The following is an 18,129-nucleotide window of genomic DNA, read 5'->3' on the forward strand; positions in this document are numbered from 1 at the left end:
ACAGGGCTTCCCGTCCGCTCAGCCGTACTTAAGCCACACGCCGGGAGGTTAGTAGTTGGGTGGGTGACCACCAGCGAATCCCTTCTGTTGTATGTTTTTGTCTCTATTTTTGGTGTATACTCTAGTTAAATGCTTTGGAAGCTAATCAGATCCAAGAAAATCTTCTAATTGAGTTCTGTCTGTGATGGTTTCCCGCAGCCAAGCATATGAGGTTTGAATTACACCCGTCGGATAACATGACGGCTCTAGAGTGCTTCATACGGCCGAGCCGGGCCATTAATCCATAACAGGCTTACCACAGGACCAGATCAGTTACAGGAGATTACTGCGGTGCTTCCTCACGTTTATCTTTAAGGTTTTCAGCAAATATGCAGCCCCGATCTCGTTATTGCAGCTGCTTACTGCTTCACTAATTTCACCCTGTGTGTCTGACGCATCCTGGAGGAGAACTACAGAACTTCAACGAATATCACGGAGCGTGAGCAGCTGATACTGAAACATCCTAGTCAGTTTACTGTAGGGATAAGTCATCATGCGACAGACATAAGCCATGGAAACCAACAGCGACAAAGTACACGGACAGGCTGAGTTTTGGCTGCGCACAGTGGGGACAATACGATCAACCAGGAACGCAAAAAAAGCCTCGAGGGTCAAGTTTCAGAAGCCACATAGACAAACGGTCAGACCACCGTGCTCCACTGATTCCTGACGAGAGTTTAGGTCCTGGTTGAAACAGACATCGCGATGCGCCTCCATCCCATCATCTCATGTCTCGGATATGCTTACTATTTGATTACTATACCACCTCTGATACCAGATTATCCCACGACATGTCAAACTTCAAAGTAATCGATCGTCAGCAATCTGATACTGTGCTTACGGGCCCCTTATAAGGAAGTGCCCTGGCCGATCCATATGCAGGGGCACTCTACTCCCACGTGGGAAATGCATGGCATTTGAAAAGGCCCAGTTCTGAAACTGAAAATCGCCAGTTTCACAATCTTCTTTCACTCGTTACATCTCAAAATCTTCTGCCTCACACAGGAAAGCAGTCATGTCGATTCAAAACATCCTACTTGCAGCCGCGGGCGGCGCAACACTCTTGGTACGAGCACGATCTCCCTCTTGGCGGAGTTTACCATCCTCTCTCAATGTCCATAACTAACGTCCCAGCAGGTCCTTGGAAGAATGATCTACCTCCTCTTCCTCCACCCTCTAGCAAAATTTCCTGGTCCAATTTGGGCTCGCCTTACAGATGGCTACGGTGCCTACCACTCCTGGCTAGGCGACGCCCACCTCGACATGTGGCGACTGCACGAGAAACACGGCGACTTCGTGCGCTACATGCCCAACTCGGTCTTCATCCGCAACGCAGATGCGCTGCACGCCATTTACTCGACGAAGGCGTACGCCTCAGTAGTAAAGAGCCCTCACTACCAAGTCCTCCAAGCCGGCAGCGTAGGCAGCACGTTCAGCTTGCGCGGAGGACACGATCACCTTCGGCGTCGGCGAATCGTCTCAACCGCGCTATCTGAGAAGGCCCAGCGCGGCATGGACCCGCGCATCGCAGTGCACGTACGCAAATTCTGCGAAGCCGTGCTCCCGGCGCGCTCTGGCGAGCTGGGCGAGCCGATGAACATGGCCGAGTGGTGCGGCTACCTCACCTTTGACCTAATGTCAGACCTGGTCTTCAGTGCAAGCTACAACCTGCTTGGTCGCGAAAAGTTCCGCTACATGCCCGAGGTGATTGACAAGTCGAATGTGCGCATGTCCGTGCTCGCGTATATGCCTATTATTGCAGCTTGGCGCGCCGTCGACGCCATCTTCTTCCGCGACGCCCTCATCGCCCGCAACCGCTTCCTCCGGTTCGTCGTGCGCGCTGTTCGCGAGCGCGCTAATCGCGCCCTGGGCAAGTGGGCGCCCGACGCATTGGACCCATGCAAGCCCCGGGATGATATCTACAGCTCGCTAGCCAAGGCCCGGGACCCGGACACGGGTGAGGGATTCACGGCGTCGGAGATGGTCAGTGAAAGCACAACGCTAGTGGTGGCCGGATCCGACACTACCTCGACGGCGATCGCGGCGACGTTGTTCTACCTGGCGGATAACCGCTATGCGTATGAGAAAGCCGCGAAGGAAGTGCGTCAGGTTTTCGCGGGCAAGACACTGGGTCCCGAGGAAGTTCTCTCAGGCCCGGAGCTCTCATCGTGTAGCTACCTGCGGGCCTGTATTGATGAAGCCCTGCGCATGAGTCCCCCTAACGGTGCGGCGCTGACGAGAGAAGTTCTGCCGGGTGGGTTGACTGTCGGCGACGTTTACATCCCCGGAGGTGTGACGGTTGCGGTTCCACTGTATGCCATCCACCACGATGAGCGGTACTATGCGGATCCCTTCATCTACCGACCGGAGCGATGGCTCGAGGATGATGGAACTGGCAGCGTCAAGCGGGCGAGACTCGTCTTCAACCCCTTCTCGCTGGGTATGCGCGGCTGTCTTGGTCGCAGCTTGGCCTACCACGAGCTGATGACCACGGTGGCCACTGTGTTGTATCTTGGGGATTTCCAATTCGCTGAGGGACCCATGAGCAAGGTCGGTCGCGGAGTACCTGGGGCGGAGCACGGGCGACACCGTGAGAACGAGTACCAGTTGCACGAACACATCACCGGTCAGAAGCATGGGCCCTGGCTGCGGTTTTCCAGGCGCGATATGTCTGCTTAATGTTTCTCTTTCATTCATTTATTCTACCTTTTTTCTTTATGTTGCATAATGGTTGGGAACAGGGTCTGTAAATTTAGTGCAAAGTGAGGCAAGTGGTCTTGGCTTAACCAAAGCCACAAGGAGTGGTTTTTGTGTGTTTGGAGATTCGCGGAGTTTTATATATCCTTCATTTTGGCTGTCTATACCTGGATTACACTATCTCTTGAATAGATCTCGTTTTGTTTCTACATATCTTGATTCAGAGACCGAACATGGTAGCAAGTATGAATACATTGTGTAGCCAGGATTGTGGTCACGGTCTGGTTTCATAATAAATATCCGAGTACACGCTCTACCTACTACAATGGCACCAAATTTCGCAGTTCTCGTTAGAAAAAGAGTGTACAACATGTAAGTACATCCGGCCTAAGCTATCTACTGCCACACAGTACAGTACGGCATCTACAATTAGACAGGTAATCCTCAGCTCCCGAACCTACACTGCAAACCAACGAAGAATATTCCAGAATTTACTAGCAACAAGATGAAACAACATACGGTGCTTTTCGAGTAAGACCCTAGCGACAAGTTATCGACCAGAATGACATTCTCAAACTTTTAGTAAGCAATAGTAATCTGATCCTTAAGGTTGAACCCATCTCGCGTGGCATCCACGTGGACCGGTCCCTGAACCTGAAGATCGACAGGAGGTGGGATAAGCAGCGATCTTCACCCATCCGATTACTAGTATATGAATTGAGATGGATCTATTACGAGCTTACGATAATCATTAGTGTGATAATTGCAACGGTGATGATTACTTCCTGACTGTTCCCTTATTCTTCGTTTATGACGCAATATTCGGCCCCCATGTGAAGAGGAGGCTGTGCTGCTGGTAGAGGCTTCCGACAAGGCTGTTTTGGGGCGACGGACTTCGATACGTCGCAATCGAAAGGTCTTTCACAATTTGGCGAGGGTAGGTTGCCTACTCGATCTCTGTGTTCTCAGCCATGGGCATCTGGTAAAATGAAGGGAAGCTTGATTCCACAAATCAGCGAGGGACAGATTCCTTCCAAACTGAGATTTGCATCAGAATGAAGAGGCGACAGAATATCTCCTTCAACTAGCGCATACTGTAGAGGAACACTTATGTATTCTTTATGCGTTGCCTCGGCACAGAAATGAAGTCTACACTATATTATGGGAGGCTGGATTTGTATGTAGCCATTAAGAAAACTGCATGCGCTGTGAAGTATATACTACTCTAGATAAAATTACAATAACCATAACCACGCTCTAAAGAATTGACAAACACGAATACAACAATTAAATCCAGGTATTCAACTGCTCATCCACAACCACCGTCCCCGTCTGAGTCTCTGCCGAAGTTGTTGTCTCCATGGCAGAGCTGTAGTCGCCATCTTCCTCATCCACCTCGTTATGATCATAGTGATCTTCGTAGGCGGGACAAGCCTCGTCCTCATCCACCTCACCATGCATATCCCGATACAACCTCCGGAACAGTGTGTCTCCAGTCACTAACTGCTTGGGCGTACCCCACTCGGCCAACCGGCCTGCATCAATCACGGCGATACGATCAAAATCCATGATTGTGTCCAGTCGATGAGCCACGGTAATGATAGTATGGCTGGCGAAGCGTGACCGGATGATCCGCTGCATCATGGCATCGGTCTCGACGTCCACGGCGGCCGTAGGCTCGTCGAGGACTAGGATTGTCGAGCGACGGAGGGCAGCACGGCCGAGACAGATGAGCTGGCGTTGACCGTGGGAGATGGCGGTGGTGGGCATGGGGGCGTTAAGAACATCGCTGTTTTTGATAGGAAGTGGAGGTGGAGTATCACCAGGAGCGGCAATCTTCTCCTGAACCTCATCCTTCTTCTCCTCCGCCTCAACAAGCTCCAAAAGCACCTCCCAGAGCCCGACTTCACGTAGAATATCCATGATCTCCTCATCCGTCCTTTCTTCCCTGGGATCCAGATTGAACCTCACCGATCCAGGCAGGAGACATGCATCTTGAGGGATAGCAATAATCCTCTCGCGCACGAGATCGCGACTGACCGTAGCTAAATCCACACCATCGACGATAATCCTCCCAGAGCCCATCTCCAACATTCGAAACAGGGTAGCAACGAGACTGCTCTTCCCACTGCCACTCCGTCCACAAACTCCAATTCGCTGGCCCGGTTCAATCCGCAACGAAATTCCCTTCAATACCGGCTCCACCTCTTCCTCTTCATCCCCATCCTCGCCATCACCAGAAGAAGAATAAGAAGCAACGACTGCATCAAACACTAGCCCTCCCCTTTCGGGCCAATTTGGCCCAACGCTCCCCTCTCCCGCTTCACCATCCTTATGTTCACTACCTACCCGGCCAACAAAGGATCTCACGCGACTTACCGCCCCGACACTCGTCTCCAACTGCGCCCAGAAAACAATGAGCTTTTTAATGGCGCTACCGAACCCGACAATGTTAATCAATGCCAGGCCGATCAGCCCGGAATCCGTTGACCCCTTGGTCTTGACCGCGATTGTAGCAAGCACCACCGCTATTCCTGCCGCCACCAGGTCTAGCATCAGCCCGAGCCACTGCTGCACCGACAGTAACGCATAAAATGGTTTCTGGGACTCGTTGATTTTATGCAGATTCCGTCGCGTATACGCCTCCTGCCAGCCGTAGGCTCGAATGGTGACGAGCCCGGATAGGGTTTCCAGGAAGTGGGAGAACAGCGGGGCTTTGGCCTCCACGTCGAGGAGACGGAGAATGCGTGAGGTGCGGAGGTAGAAAACCTGCAGACCGGCCACGGTGGCCAGGATGAAGGGTAGTGCGGCGCCAAGGTACTTGGAAGTGACGGCCATAAGTATAGTCTGGGCGAGGATGATGCACAGGATCATCGTGGTTTGCACTACCGAGACGGGGAGCTCAAGATCGATAAGTTCGAGGTCTTGGCTGAACCGGTTGGTCAAGGAGCCCTTATCCGTCGTGTAGAAGAGGGACATCGGGGCTTGGAGGACGGTCTGAAGGAGTCGTGTGTGGATAGTCCGTGCCACGCGGGGAGCCAGGGCCATGACGAAGAAAGTACACCCCGTGACCAGGGATAGGGTGGCCATCAGGCCAAGTACGAAGTAAATGCCCCAGTAGTATCCGGCCTTGTCGTTGGGGTACTTGGTATTGTGGTTCCCCCACCACTCAGCCCATACTTGCGAGAAGACGATCACAAACCCGAATATCGCGCTGATGAAAATGAAGAAAGCCAGTCGCGGCCAGCCAAAGCACTCCACGTAGTAGGCATACACTGACCAATCGCGGGCTGGGATTTCGTTCATATCCATACTTGGGAGCACAGCTTGGGATTCGTTGTCGGGGATCGTTTCGAGTGTGGCGCTGCTTTCTTGGGGCTTGTGGTGGGCTGCTTGACGCTCGCGGACTTCCAGTCCCCGAATATACCCGCCATGGGACCGCCGGGCCAAGTCGGTGAAGGTTCCTTGCTCGACGATGGTGCCTTTGGGGCCCAAGGCGAGAATGTAGTCGGCTTCGGGGAGGAAGTGAACAGCGTGGCTGGCCAGGATGACAGTCACGCCGTGGCGAGCGAGAAGTCCATGGCGGCCGAAGAGGGAGGAGAAGATGTACTTCTCTGTGGTTGCGTCGAGACCACTCAGGATGTCGTCCAGCACAATCGTACGTTTACGCGAATAGATGGCGCGAGCGAGGGAGATGCGCACCTGCTGACCACCACTGAGGCCAATGCCCGAACTCCCCACGATCGTCTGGTCTCCTTGTGGGAGCTGCGCCAAGTCGAGACTCAACGCGCACGCTTGCACCACAGTCGCATACCATCGCGGATCCAACGCGAAGTCGCCTGTGATGTTCTGCTGTACCGTGGTATTGATTACCCAGGGCGACTGCGAACAAAACGCCGCTTCGTCCAGAGACCCGATGATCGAGCCCGCAGAAACCTTGGTCTCACGCAAGAGTGTATACAACAGCGTCGATTTACCAGATCCCACGGACCCAACGACCATCGTTAGTTGGCCCCGAGGTACCTTGAACGACATGTCCCGGAGAACGACCATCCCGTCCTTCCACCCGGCTGACACCTTCTTAAACTCAATCACTGGCTCGGGGATGATGCGTCGCGTGCGTCGGCGACTTCGCGCGGATCTCATCGAACCAACACCTGAAACGACACGGCCCGCATTGCCTGGCCCAATACCTCCACCAATTCCTCCTCTTTCCTCTCCCAAGAACCTGGACGCTCGCCCCTGTTCTCCAGAATAATCGGCCAAGAGCCAACTAAACCGGAACTCGGCGACCTCAATAGTTGGCAAGACCAAGCTAGGAATTGTCCGCCGTCTCTCTCGACGCGCAAGGCTCTCCACTTCACTACTACTACTCGATCCGCCGGTAGCAGCACGAGCTTTCTCCCCGTCGACCTTGGTCTCTTGTCCCAGATAGTCCTGAATACGGCGAAAGCATCCCAATGCACCCACAAACCCGGCAAGACTGTCAATAAGCATTGCCAGCGGCACGAGCAACAACTGAAGGAGCACCAAGGAAGTCAACACCAGGGACGTACTCATAACCGCATAGCCTTGGAACCGCTGTAAGAGGATATACAAGCCGAACGCGGCGACTGGATTCATCGCCTCGGAGACATTGGACAGGGTGACGAGTTTCACCAAGATCAACCGAAACGTAGACGACGCTTTGACTTCCTCCTCGCGCAGCTGCCGGATCTTATCGCCCAATGGCTGCGTCAGTCCCGTCATCTTAACTGCCTTCATAACACCAAGCATACTAGCTGTCGCGGCGACGCGCGACTGGATCTGGTCCAGCCAGGCCTTCTGGGCGATACCTGCACCAGTGGCGACCCAGATGGCCAAGCCAGTGGAGACAACGGCAACGGCGGAGGCACCGAGGACGGCGAGATCAAGCATGCCGGCCAGAAGCCAGATGGCAATGCCCATCTGGATGAGGTTGGCCCAGAGCTCCGGAAACGTGCGAAGGCCGCTGGTGATGCGCTCCACGTCGGTACTCATTAGCGTCACTGCATCGGCGCCATCGAGTGCTGTGGGGATCATCTCCAGCGTGTGTCGGTAGATCAAGTCGACTAGTCCCGCGCGCATTCGTGTGATCATCCGGAAGGTCCAGTGCTGCGCTAGGGCAGTCGTCACCGCGATGCCAATGTAGACAATCACGTAGACCACGATAAGCCCTGTGCCGACGGATGACCGGTTCTCGTACCCGTCGTTTTCAATGTAACTTAGCGTACGTTGTAGGATAAACGGTTGCGCAACGGTGAAGGCAATCTGGGCGAGACGTGGCAGGATGGACTTCAACAGTGGCACTCGGGCATGCACGAGACAAATCAGCAGCAGGGGTGGATTGCGGAGTTTGGTTTTCCCTAGAGAGTGGTCAGATTTGTTCCAATTTGTGGATGAATGAACAAAGGCAAAACTCACAATACTTCCACATTTCCGCCAAAGTATCCCCATCTTCTTTGTCATTTGCCTTCAAGCTAGGATCGACATCAAATAAAGTGTCCATCGACAACTGCTTTTTGAATCCCCGGAAGAAGATTGGATTCAACCACCACGAGAACCACAGATTCAACTCGCCGGCGGTGGCTTCAAAAGGCAGAAACTTGAACTTGTCTAGCAAGATGCCTCGCTTTTCGGCCGCCTCCAGGCCGAACAGAACGGCTTTGATACCGACGGCGATGCTTAGCACAACGGCCACCTTATCGCCTGACTGTACCCCCCAGAGAGTACGACAGCGCGCGGCATCGAATATCAGCGTCAGAGCCAGGTACTGTACCAGCAGTCCTGATGGACGCACGCTGCGAACATGTTGCCAGTGCGACAAAAACGTGAGTCCAATCTCCAGTAGCAAAACAACAACATTAGCCGCAATTGATGTCCGTGTCGTTGGGCCCTTGCTGGCGGTTAAAGCTACCAGCACGAGCGTAACTGTTGATATGGCAAACCAGCCAGCCTAAATTCATTGTGAATAAGGTTAGTCCTGTCTCCTTGCGTTATCGTCAAAGGGGCAGATGTCATACCAGTTTAGCCACATGATGCCACGATTCCACCACTTTCCTCTCTTCATTCTTCAATCGCAACAGAAACAAAGGTAAAAGGAATAATGTGATACCCGCAGGCACAAGAGTGAGGATAGATTCCTCGAATAGCAAAGTGAAGTCGAAACCATCATAGCAGTCGGCGGCGGGGCCAAACCCCGTCTCGACATTGACCGGACATTTGGATGCTTGAGCGCCCATGGTGTTGAGCTACCCCTGTAGAAAATTCTATGTGCATGAAGTGGAGAGAGATAGGTCTTTTCCTACATGATCTAGCTATGTTTGATCGGCAATTTGCTTGCTTGTCACAGAGGCTGTGGATGGATGGCTACGAACCGGATCCATCGCGTGACGTTCTGTAAGGGTTCAACTTACTATGCAGTGAATCTTATGCGTAGTAAGCAATATTTAGTGGGGAAAAAAGCCATGTCAAAAACGTGGTCATGGTTGAATAGTAAGAAATAAGCGTAAGATAGAGTGGGCGGCGGTGACACTAACCGTCTACAGTAATGCCCTAGAATCATGCGCTGACTGTTCTGGAACACTGAAACTTGAAAAACAACGCTAATAATAACAGTTAAATGAGATTAATCTTCCAAACCAATTACTAGAAGTGCTGGCTTTTAGTCAGTTTATTGTGTGGTTACTACCCCAAGGTCATTGGGGCAGTGTTGTGATTATATTGTTTGCTTAGAAGGATTGCGGGGGTTTATCCACTAATTCCAGAACACGAGGTAACAGTTCTGCAACCAGGGCTAATATTAGCTAGTTTACTAGACTCATCACATTCACCTGAACAGCCAATCATGAAGGTACTCTGACGAGGAATTTCAATGCCTGTGCCCACAGCCCCGGCGGCTTTACTGGTTTCTTGCTTACTACGCACGTAATGAGCATCGACCCAGTAAATCCCCCAGACTTGATGACTTGGACCCGACTAAGACGTCCTCAAAAGAACCTAGATATATAAAGAAATAAAAGGATGGAAGCAGGATCAAATATCGTCATCATCCATTCAGATTAACTTCATCAATCTCACCCCCCTCCCCAAATACCTCACCCAACCAAACACCATGGGATCACTTTCGCCATTCCCTCCCGCGCCCAAGGCGGGCCTTGGTGAGCACTAAGAATCCCCCACTGTCCCCTCCTCCAACCACAGCCACCCTGCACGCAATTGATTTCATGGACTAATGACAAACTCAGACTGGGCAAACTTGGACATGACCAAACATCTTCCCGTCAACGGCCACGTCGAGCTCCGCTTCCATCAATCCACCCAATCCTGGACCTCCCCGTCTCTCGTGACAGGAAACCAGATCTCCATCTCCGGTCTTTGCCCGGGCCTCAACTACGGCCAACAATGTTACGAGGGGTTGAAGGCAATGCGCCGCCGCCGCCACCGTCATGGTTCCCAGGAAGCAGAAGAAACCATTGCCGTCTTTCGACCCACCTTCCACGCCGCGCGCATGGCCCGCTCTGCTGACGCCGTCTGTCTGCCTCCGGTCCCAGAGCATCTCTTCCTCGAGTGCATCCGCCTCGCGGTGGCTGCCAACGCGGAGTATGTACCCCCACTCGACGCCGAGGGATTCTTGTACATCCGACCAGTCCTGTTCGGGGCGTCGGATGGCTTACCCTTAGGTCCATGTGAGGAGAGCATCTTTGCGGTGTACTGCCACCCGGCGCGGGCATACCACGGAATGCAGGGGATCAAGGGCTTGGTATGCGAGGAATTTGATCGGGCGGCGCCACGAGGAATGGGTCGGTTTAAGGTCGGAGGGAATTACGCCCCTGTATGGCGCCACGCGGGGAAGGCGCAGAAGATGGGTTATCATATCACGCTGCATCTTGACAGTGAGACGCATTCCCTCGTGGAAGAATTTGCCACGAGTGGATTCTTGGGCCATAAGGTCGTGGACGGCCAGGATGTGCTGGTCGTGCCGGAGTCGGAGAATGCGATCGAGAGCGTCACCGGCTCGAGTCTACAGGTCCTTGCCAAGAGCAAGGGCTGGAGGGTGGATAAATCTCCGGTAAGTATTATCGTGTCTGTCTCCAGTTTGGTTTATTCCTGGCGATCGGGTGGGCTGACAGATCTCACATCAGCTCCCTTTCTCTTCACTAGGGGAGCTAGATGAAGTCATTGCCGTTGGAACTGCCGCCGCCGCGGTGCCCATTGCTTCCATCGATCGGTTGTCAACGGGCGAAAAGTATGTTTTCCAGGCGACTGGAGATGGGAAGCTGTGTGATCTTGCTCGCAGCATGCGCGCGATACAAAAGGGACAGGCACCAGACCGTGAGGATTGGTGTTTTGAGGTCACGGGTTTTTGAGTGTACTGGATACTTGAGAATTAGACATAGAAAGGATTTTTAAAGTTAATCACGAACACTAAAATGGTGGCTAAACAAGGCTTGGTTACGGAGATCGACTGTAGAATGTTTAGGATTTACCGAACGGGTAGACGATGAAACACCAACATCGACCAAAACGTCTCCACGTGGGACCAACATGATCAAAGCATGCCAACCACATGGTGTTTTCCCCGATAGGAGCCATTGTTGGTTCGTGTTTGTCGTTCACTGTTTCACCGCCTACCACAAGCTGCAGATTATGAACCAAAATTAGCATCCTTAATCTCAGACCACTTCCTACTTCTTAGTTCTTACTCCTCAGCATCCAGTAAACCCCCGAATTGGCCCCAAGGAAGCCTACCACGCAGCTGACTACCACCAGCGTAGTAATCACTCAAGTAATTAGCCTCCTAGAACTAACACACTATAACTAGTCCAAAGTACAGAATCATCCTTCCAAACTTAGCCTCTCATCCATTCAACAGACCACCTCATTTTACCTCATACCACTCGTCCCATTGCAACTCCATCAGCACGAGCATCCATACGCAATCACAATGCTTCTCTTCCTCTTTTCAATACTCATCCTGATCCTCTTCTTCAATGCTAAATCGCTCCCACTCGTCTACTCCTTCCAGCTCCTCCCCTCCCTTTACCGAATCCTGCAACCCCGCAACGCTCAGCGCCCCAAAGAGCTCGTATCGCCGCACCCAATCAACACTCCCAATCTCTTCTATCCAGCCCTACCCAGCCTCTTCCGCCCCCACACAAGCCAAACCCACTGCCCCCTGCCGGAAATCGACCTCAACCTACACAAGAGCAACAGCACTTTCTTCACAGATGCGGATCTCAGCCGCGCCCGCCTCCTCAGTCGCCTCCTTGGGCCGGCCTTGGCATCGCTAGGCGGAATGCCTATGCTAGCTGCAGTGCAGGCGCGGTTCCTGCGTGAAATTCGCCCCTTTCAGCGCTATTGCGTGACTACTCGGATCCTGGCGTGGGATCAGCGCTCGCTGTGGACGGTTACGTATTTCTTGAGGAGGGAAGTGTATAAGGGACTGAGAGAGGTGGACCTTGATGGAGGGCCCACGGCCGTGTTGACGGATTGGAACCTCCGCAGGGGGGTGTTGGCTGTGCTGGTCAGTCGGTATGTGGTTAAGGCTGGGAGGGTTACTGTGCCTCCTGTGGAGGTCTTTAAGCTGGCGGGATTGTTGGTTGATGATGATGATAATGGCATTACTCATGATGATGGAGATAGGTCTGTCAGCAATGTTGAGGAGAAAGAGGGGGTTTCGCTGGTAGGAGAGGAGAGTAAGAATTGCAGGAGCATCGATGCTAGAATCCAGCCGAAGGATGAAGAGGTCTGGCCTGCAGACCGTGTGCAAAATATGATTTGGTCTGCGATGGAGTTCATCGGAGAATGCATGCTGTAACCACATGGCACCCATGGCGATGGGTTATGTGGAAAAGGAGCACATTTTGCTTGCTTGGGAACACGGACGGAATGTAGGTTGCGGGGTGCAGCAGTTCGAGACATGTTGTTGCTATTGCTTTTTCTTGTTGTTTCATAGATAGTATGCAGAGAATATGCGACTGAAGCTAAGCCTTCGGTTCGGTATTACAACGAATTTCTATTCGCCTTCCGTGATACTTATTTGCAATTGAGACCAGGTTGTCACAGTAGAGATCTAGAGATGAAGTTGTCGGCACGGCAAGTCAACCATCACGCATCCTTCGCGGTCTGATCCCCAGCTGAAGCACCAACCACCACAACTGCCCATCAATCGTCTCCATGGCCCCCAAATCGCTCTACCATCCGACTTTACGTATAGACAGTCCTTTCCAGCTGAAGCAAATTCATCCAAGACGTAATACGACCCCCGTATTCCACAGCCACGTTGTCTGATCCAGACAAGCTTGCGACGAGAGGAACCACGTGGGTGGGAGAGCTGACATGATATGCAAAGAAGGTTCTTCACCAACAAGAACAATAATAGCTGCAGCAGCAACAGCTAAAGTAATAGTAATACTAACAACAGACGAGAGGTGAAACCCATCATCATAGGATGTTTGTATGATGCTTAGAAAAAGCCCTCATCTGAGTAGTAATCACAGTAGTAGTAAATCTGCCACGGCCCCAGAATTGCACTGACATGTTCCATCCCACCCAAAGGTTAACCAGGTCCTTGGGGCGAAAACCTATTCTGAAACAACCCGGAAGACGGTAGAGCATGGCTTAGATCCCATCAAACATAGATTAGCGTTGCCAATCTTTGTACTAACAACTGTTTCGAAGTGCCATCTTGCATGGCTGACGAAGATCCCAAGTTGCTTGGTCCTTCTACCGCAATCCATACTTTTCTTCGTGTCAGATATATGGTGGTATTACGGGGTCCGTGCAATGGGTTGTGAGTAGAAGAAAGCGGGGGACGGTCGGTACCGTAATGAAAGATGGTAAAATAAGGGAGGGGGCTGTGACACGACAGTTGGTCTCGCACCCAAGCGTGTGAGAGAGAGATCAGTGTAGGGCTCATTTCATAGAGGGTTCCTACAAGTTTGAAGCCCCCAACCACAAGCCAGCCTTGCCATGATGACTTGAGGCGTGCCATGCCGCCGCCCGTCTTGGCCAGTTTCGAAAATCGCCATGTGGTCTGAGAGATCCGGGGCAGAGCAAAGTTTAAAAGTGGACCGGGCACCTCCTATTTCTATCCCTTCATCATGTATATCTACGTCCAATTCTTTTGTCCATATCAGGTCTGGATAGGTAACTAGGGAGAAAAAAAAATGAATCAAATACAGCAACAACAGCAGAACCCTCTGGTAGGGTCAAACGGAACTACTTTGCCCGTGGTCGTTGATACTCGCCGACCATCTGGACGTCCCAAGCATAATTCATACACCGACTTGATGAAGCCGGGCGAGAGCTGGGAGGATCTCCCTGATGCCGCTGAGCGGAGGAGGATTCAGAACCGTCTAGCACAACGGGCATACCGTGAGTACATCCTCTACTCGCTACTCACAGGTAGCATAGCTAACGCTCTCTACCAGGCCGAAACATGCGCGACCGCACGAAAGAGGTCGAGCTCCTCAAAAGCCAAGTCAAAAACCTTCAAGAAGCCATGAACAGCAACAGCAGCACCCCCAAAGATAGCAGCAATAGCGGCAGCATCAGCGCGAGCGCCAGTACCAGCGACGGGGACGACCGTCCCACGCGAGCCTCGTCTCAAGTCAGTACTAGCAGCGTCTCTCCTGGTCCCCGCGACCCCCCGAGTACATATTTCCCGTCTCCAGACCAGGAGATGCTGGGCGACGGACTGAGCTGGCCGACGGACCTCGACCACGACTTCACCAACTGCTTCGATAAAACCAAAGACATTACAGCGACTGTCACAAGTATGCCGGCCTCTGCATCACCTTCGACGATGGCCTCGACAGCGAGCGCCCAGAACGCGATGCGATGGCTGGAGTCCGATGTCTACTATCCTTTCCCGCCCCCATCGCCGCCCAACGTCGACCCTATGCTCCGCTCAATGCCAAGCAACATGTCCGACACGCAACGGCGAATCGCCTCGGGCTGTTCCCTGTCCAGCCGTGATCCAGAGGCCGACGAGCCCTTAATCCATATCGCCATCTCGCGCGGCACAATTGACACTCTCCAATTGTTGCTATTGACATATCCCATATCGGTGAATGTGCGAGACCGGGCGGGCTACACACCACTCCAACGAGCTGTTATTACGGGGCGGACAGACATGATGAAACTGCTCATTGAACACGGTGCGGACGCGGGATTGTAGCATATCCACGTGGCTGCGTCGGACAAAATCCGAGCGAAACGCACAAAGCCCGAAGCAATTAATTGCATAGGGGCTTGGTTAGTTACACCAAGAAGGGGCGGAATTTCTGGTCTGTGACAGGAACCGACCGCCAAGATACCCACTGATCGCAGTCATGCGATGTGTTAATATTTTTCCTTTTTCTGTTCATCAGAGTTCTTTGTCCATATGGCTTGTCTTGGTATCTTCGTGTGGTCCATTGGCGAAGGCGTCCTCCCGGTTTGATTTCTAGCGGCAGATCTGATTGATTAGACTACAAATACCCAACTATGGCTGGCCTGGTTTCCAACAATGAAGGTTGTTTCTGATTGGCGGTTACTTGTCACTTCCAAGATAGACTAATAATAGTACACGACTGATAAGTTACACCGCCTAGCGACTCCAAGTGCACGGACCTTGAGATAATCTCACTCTTCCCCGAGCAAAGTCGATTTGCTTAACCAATAGTCATAATAGAAACTAGCAAGCTCATTAGACTCGTGAGACTGTCCTATTCAGAACTAAGCCGAAGGTTCGTGTTGTCGTTATGCTAGGTAATAATGTTAAACTAGCAGTCTAAGTATGATGACTTGTTGAGTCAACTTGAGATTCATGAAGATATATATTTTCCGACGAGCCCTAACAACCACCTCATCACAACCCTCGAAAAGCAGCACTACTATAGAACTTGGAAGGAGTCAATTCATCTAAACAAATGTGAAATACTAACATTAGATAGTACAATAATAATTATCCGCATCCCTATCACTAAAGAAACTGCGATGACCACGTTACTGCGTAGATTGATCAACATCCCCCAAAGACAAGCCAACGAGTCAGGTTCACTCCGGGCGGAACAAAGGAGTGCCTCAGCCTCAGAGTCAATCAATACCCGACGGTCAGCCTTACCAACCCCAGTAATTTACGGGCCAACGGCACCACCCGCACATACGTTAGCATCCGTTTATTATGGATTATGGAAATCATCCGTCCCACGCGGGGATTTACTGGTCGTAACATGGGGGCCGTCTTAGCATTCGTATTCTCACGCATTTATTTTAGAGGTTTGCTTGGGGGCGAAAGTGTCGTGGCATAGCGTGTTGGGAAACACTTCTTAGAAAAGAGCCTCAGAGAACGCCCGAGCCTCTGCTAGGGGAATGATACCTTGGAAGTTAGTTCAACTGGCAACCAACAACTGGATCCATACTTCGTATACGTGCGATGATCGACGTCCTCTATGCCTGGAGTAGCTTGGACCGTGCATTAGTGGGTGTCAGATTGCTGACAGGAGATTCCGTTCCCCGACTCCTCTTAGGTAAGACTTTCATGCCACGGAATTTTCCACTGATCGACTCTTAATTTCCCCGAGAAGCTCGGTTCAAGAGTTGTTGATCATGTTGGAAGATTTTTGTTCCATTTCTTATCTCATTATCAGAACATGTATCCAACGCATTTTCCATGGTAAGTCCGGTCTAATCGTGAGTACAACAAAATCAAAAAGGTATCTCTTCCGATGAGTGGGTCTAGCCCTTTCATGACACTCGGTTCTGAGCTGTCATTCACTCATCCCCTTCCCACAAACAACCTGCAAGGCTGATAAACAAAACCAAAATAATTAACCCAAACCCAAGCCAGACCCAAGCCAAGCCCAGCCAAGCCTAAGCCTAATATCTGTAAGCAAGAACGCAAGGAAGCAAACAAACTCTTCCACGTAAACCAGCTCATCACATCACGCCCGGTCACACCCCCCACCCAATCCCCAGCCTTCAGCCGCATCCAAAGAAAATAATCTAATCTAAGCCCCCTTACCGCCGCGACTCCACTTGGCCAACGCCCACTCCCTAGCCCCCAAAATTAAACCGGGGTGGAAGAAAGTCAACAACCCACAAGCCAGCACCATCATGGCTCCCTCCAGTACCATGAATGTAATCTCCTCATTGGCCAACTCGCCGCCAAATCCACCCTGTAGCTCAGCGCATCGGAACACACTCCGCACAAAGATGAACAGGACGGCCAGAGACAGAGAGACAATGAACCAGGGCTCGAAGGACCGCTGGGCGCGGAGGGAGTCGAACGCCGGGTTGAGCGGGACTCCTTTGCGACTAGCACGGTTCACACGTAGATAGAAATCTAGAGCCAGGCACGAGAAGATGAACAGAGACACCACTTGCCACGCAAGGCCACCGACCATGACGTGCACGCCCTGATCCTGCATGGACGAGTAGGCGTCGGCGATGGAGGCGACGGCACCACCCACGGCTTGCAGCAGCAGGGCGATGATGTCGAAAGTGATGAAAATGTAGGTGTAGACCTGGGGGCGGAAGCGGGCGTGCTCAGCACCGTAGATTGTGATGATCCGCGAGAGGGTCAGATAGATGGCTGCGGAGATAAAGGCCGGTGCGATGGTGAGAGGAACAAGGTACCTGTCATTGTTGTTAGTTTTCATGTTCAAGCTAAGTTATCGTCGAGGGAAACTCACATCAAAAACCACGAGAATTCGAACATCGAGTAGCGGAGGAGAATGCGTCCGACATAGCCCAAGACTTCAAGAATCAATCCAAGGGTCATGCCGATCATGTATCCACGCGTCTTGCGCTGAATGCCAAAGAAAAGTTGCAGCACGAGGAACAGGCCGAAGAGAGCTGCGTAGAGGACATTGCCCGCCAAGTTCGGGTAGTATCGCACCCAAGACAGCTGCTCGCCGTCCAGGACGAGAGGACAGGTGCATTTCGTACACAATGAGGTATCATTGAGTAGAGTCTGATTGAAGGTAGCGAGCGTGACATTGCTCCAATCGGTGGTGCAGTTAGTCATGGTGAGTGATGGGGTATGTGGATATGAGAAGGGAAAAGAAAATTTGTTGTGGAGATTGGGGAAAAAGGCACCAGGAAGGAAGAAAAGCGAGCTAAAAGACAACCAGATAAGCTTAAGAGAAGTAAGAAGTAAGAATTGAGAGTAAGAAACAGTGGACAGAGGATGCTGAGAACAGTGTGAGAGGTTGATCTGATGTTGGGGCCGAAACTGCTTACTATATAGGCTGAAACTGTATAGTAAGCAAATCCTGCGACAGGGGTATGTTACCACAGCCACTCTTGGGCGTCTAAACCGCAACAAAGAAAACAGGCATCGAATTTCTAAAATAGGCATCAAAATTCATAACAAATAGTAAACCA

The 18,129-nt window shown here is 51.9% G+C and overlaps 6 protein-coding genes across 6 annotated transcripts; 4 read left to right on the forward strand and 2 right to left on the reverse strand.

Annotated features, from left to right (window-relative positions):
• Window positions 1-1,054: 1,054 nt before the first annotated feature.
• Window positions 1,055-2,792, forward strand: BO85DRAFT_503950 (cytochrome P450; the record flags this gene model as incomplete). The annotated part of the gene is made up of 2 exons (XM_025664269.1): window positions 1,055-1,105; window positions 1,177-2,792. The coding sequence occupies 2 exons, from the start codon at window positions 1,055-1,057 to the stop codon at window positions 2,716-2,718; spliced, it is 1,593 nt and encodes a 530-aa protein (XP_025511719.1). The 3' UTR covers window positions 2,719-2,792.
• A 1,194-nt stretch (window positions 2,793-3,986) lies between these two features.
• BO85DRAFT_471766 (canalicular multispecific organic anion transporter 1) lies at window positions 3,987-8,996 on the reverse strand (the record flags this gene model as incomplete). The annotated part of the gene is made up of 3 exons (XM_025662503.1): window positions 3,987-8,120; window positions 8,179-8,710; window positions 8,778-8,996. The coding sequence occupies 3 exons, from the start codon at window positions 8,994-8,996 to the stop codon at window positions 4,024-4,026; spliced, it is 4,848 nt and encodes a 1,615-aa protein (XP_025511720.1). The 3' UTR covers window positions 3,987-4,023.
• An 813-nt stretch (window positions 8,997-9,809) lies between these two features.
• BO85DRAFT_452959 (subgroup IIIi aminotransferase) lies at window positions 9,810-11,156 on the forward strand. Its single transcript, XM_025660955.1, has 3 exons — window positions 9,810-9,914; window positions 10,002-10,825; window positions 10,899-11,156. Exons 1-3 carry the CDS (start codon window positions 9,869-9,871, stop codon window positions 11,121-11,123), a joined length of 1,095 nt encoding a protein of 364 aa, XP_025511721.1. The 5' UTR covers window positions 9,810-9,868; the 3' UTR covers window positions 11,124-11,156.
• A 477-nt stretch (window positions 11,157-11,633) lies between these two features.
• Window positions 11,634-12,636, forward strand: BO85DRAFT_480970 (acyl-CoA thioesterase). Its single transcript, XM_025663038.1, has one exon. The coding sequence runs from the start codon at window positions 11,702-11,704 to the stop codon at window positions 12,572-12,574; it is 873 nt and encodes a 290-aa protein (XP_025511722.1). The 5' UTR covers window positions 11,634-11,701; the 3' UTR covers window positions 12,575-12,636.
• A 1,289-nt stretch (window positions 12,637-13,925) lies between these two features.
• BO85DRAFT_503958 (uncharacterized protein) lies at window positions 13,926-15,257 on the forward strand (the record flags this gene model as incomplete). The annotated part of the gene is made up of 2 exons (XM_025664270.1): window positions 13,926-14,133; window positions 14,190-15,257. The coding sequence occupies 2 exons, from the start codon at window positions 13,926-13,928 to the stop codon at window positions 14,936-14,938; spliced, it is 957 nt and encodes a 318-aa protein (XP_025511723.1). The 3' UTR covers window positions 14,939-15,257.
• Window positions 15,258-16,612: 1,355 nt separating this feature from the next.
• On the reverse strand, window positions 16,613-18,052 carry BO85DRAFT_151757 (RTA1 domain-containing protein). Its single transcript, XM_025654152.1, has 2 exons — window positions 17,436-18,052; window positions 16,613-17,379 (listed from the first exon to the last, which is right to left on the reverse strand). The coding sequence occupies exons 1-2, from the start codon at window positions 17,768-17,770 to the stop codon at window positions 16,752-16,754; spliced, it is 963 nt and encodes a 320-aa protein (XP_025511724.1). The 5' UTR covers window positions 17,771-18,052; the 3' UTR covers window positions 16,613-16,751.
• Between the last annotated feature and the right edge of the window lie 77 nt (window positions 18,053-18,129).

The sequence above is a fragment of the Aspergillus piperis genome, assembly GCF_003184755.1.
Source record: "Aspergillus piperis CBS 112811 unplaced genomic scaffold BO85scaffold_22, whole genome shotgun sequence".
Taxonomy (NCBI): Eukaryota; Fungi; Ascomycota; class Eurotiomycetes; order Eurotiales; family Aspergillaceae; genus Aspergillus; species Aspergillus piperis.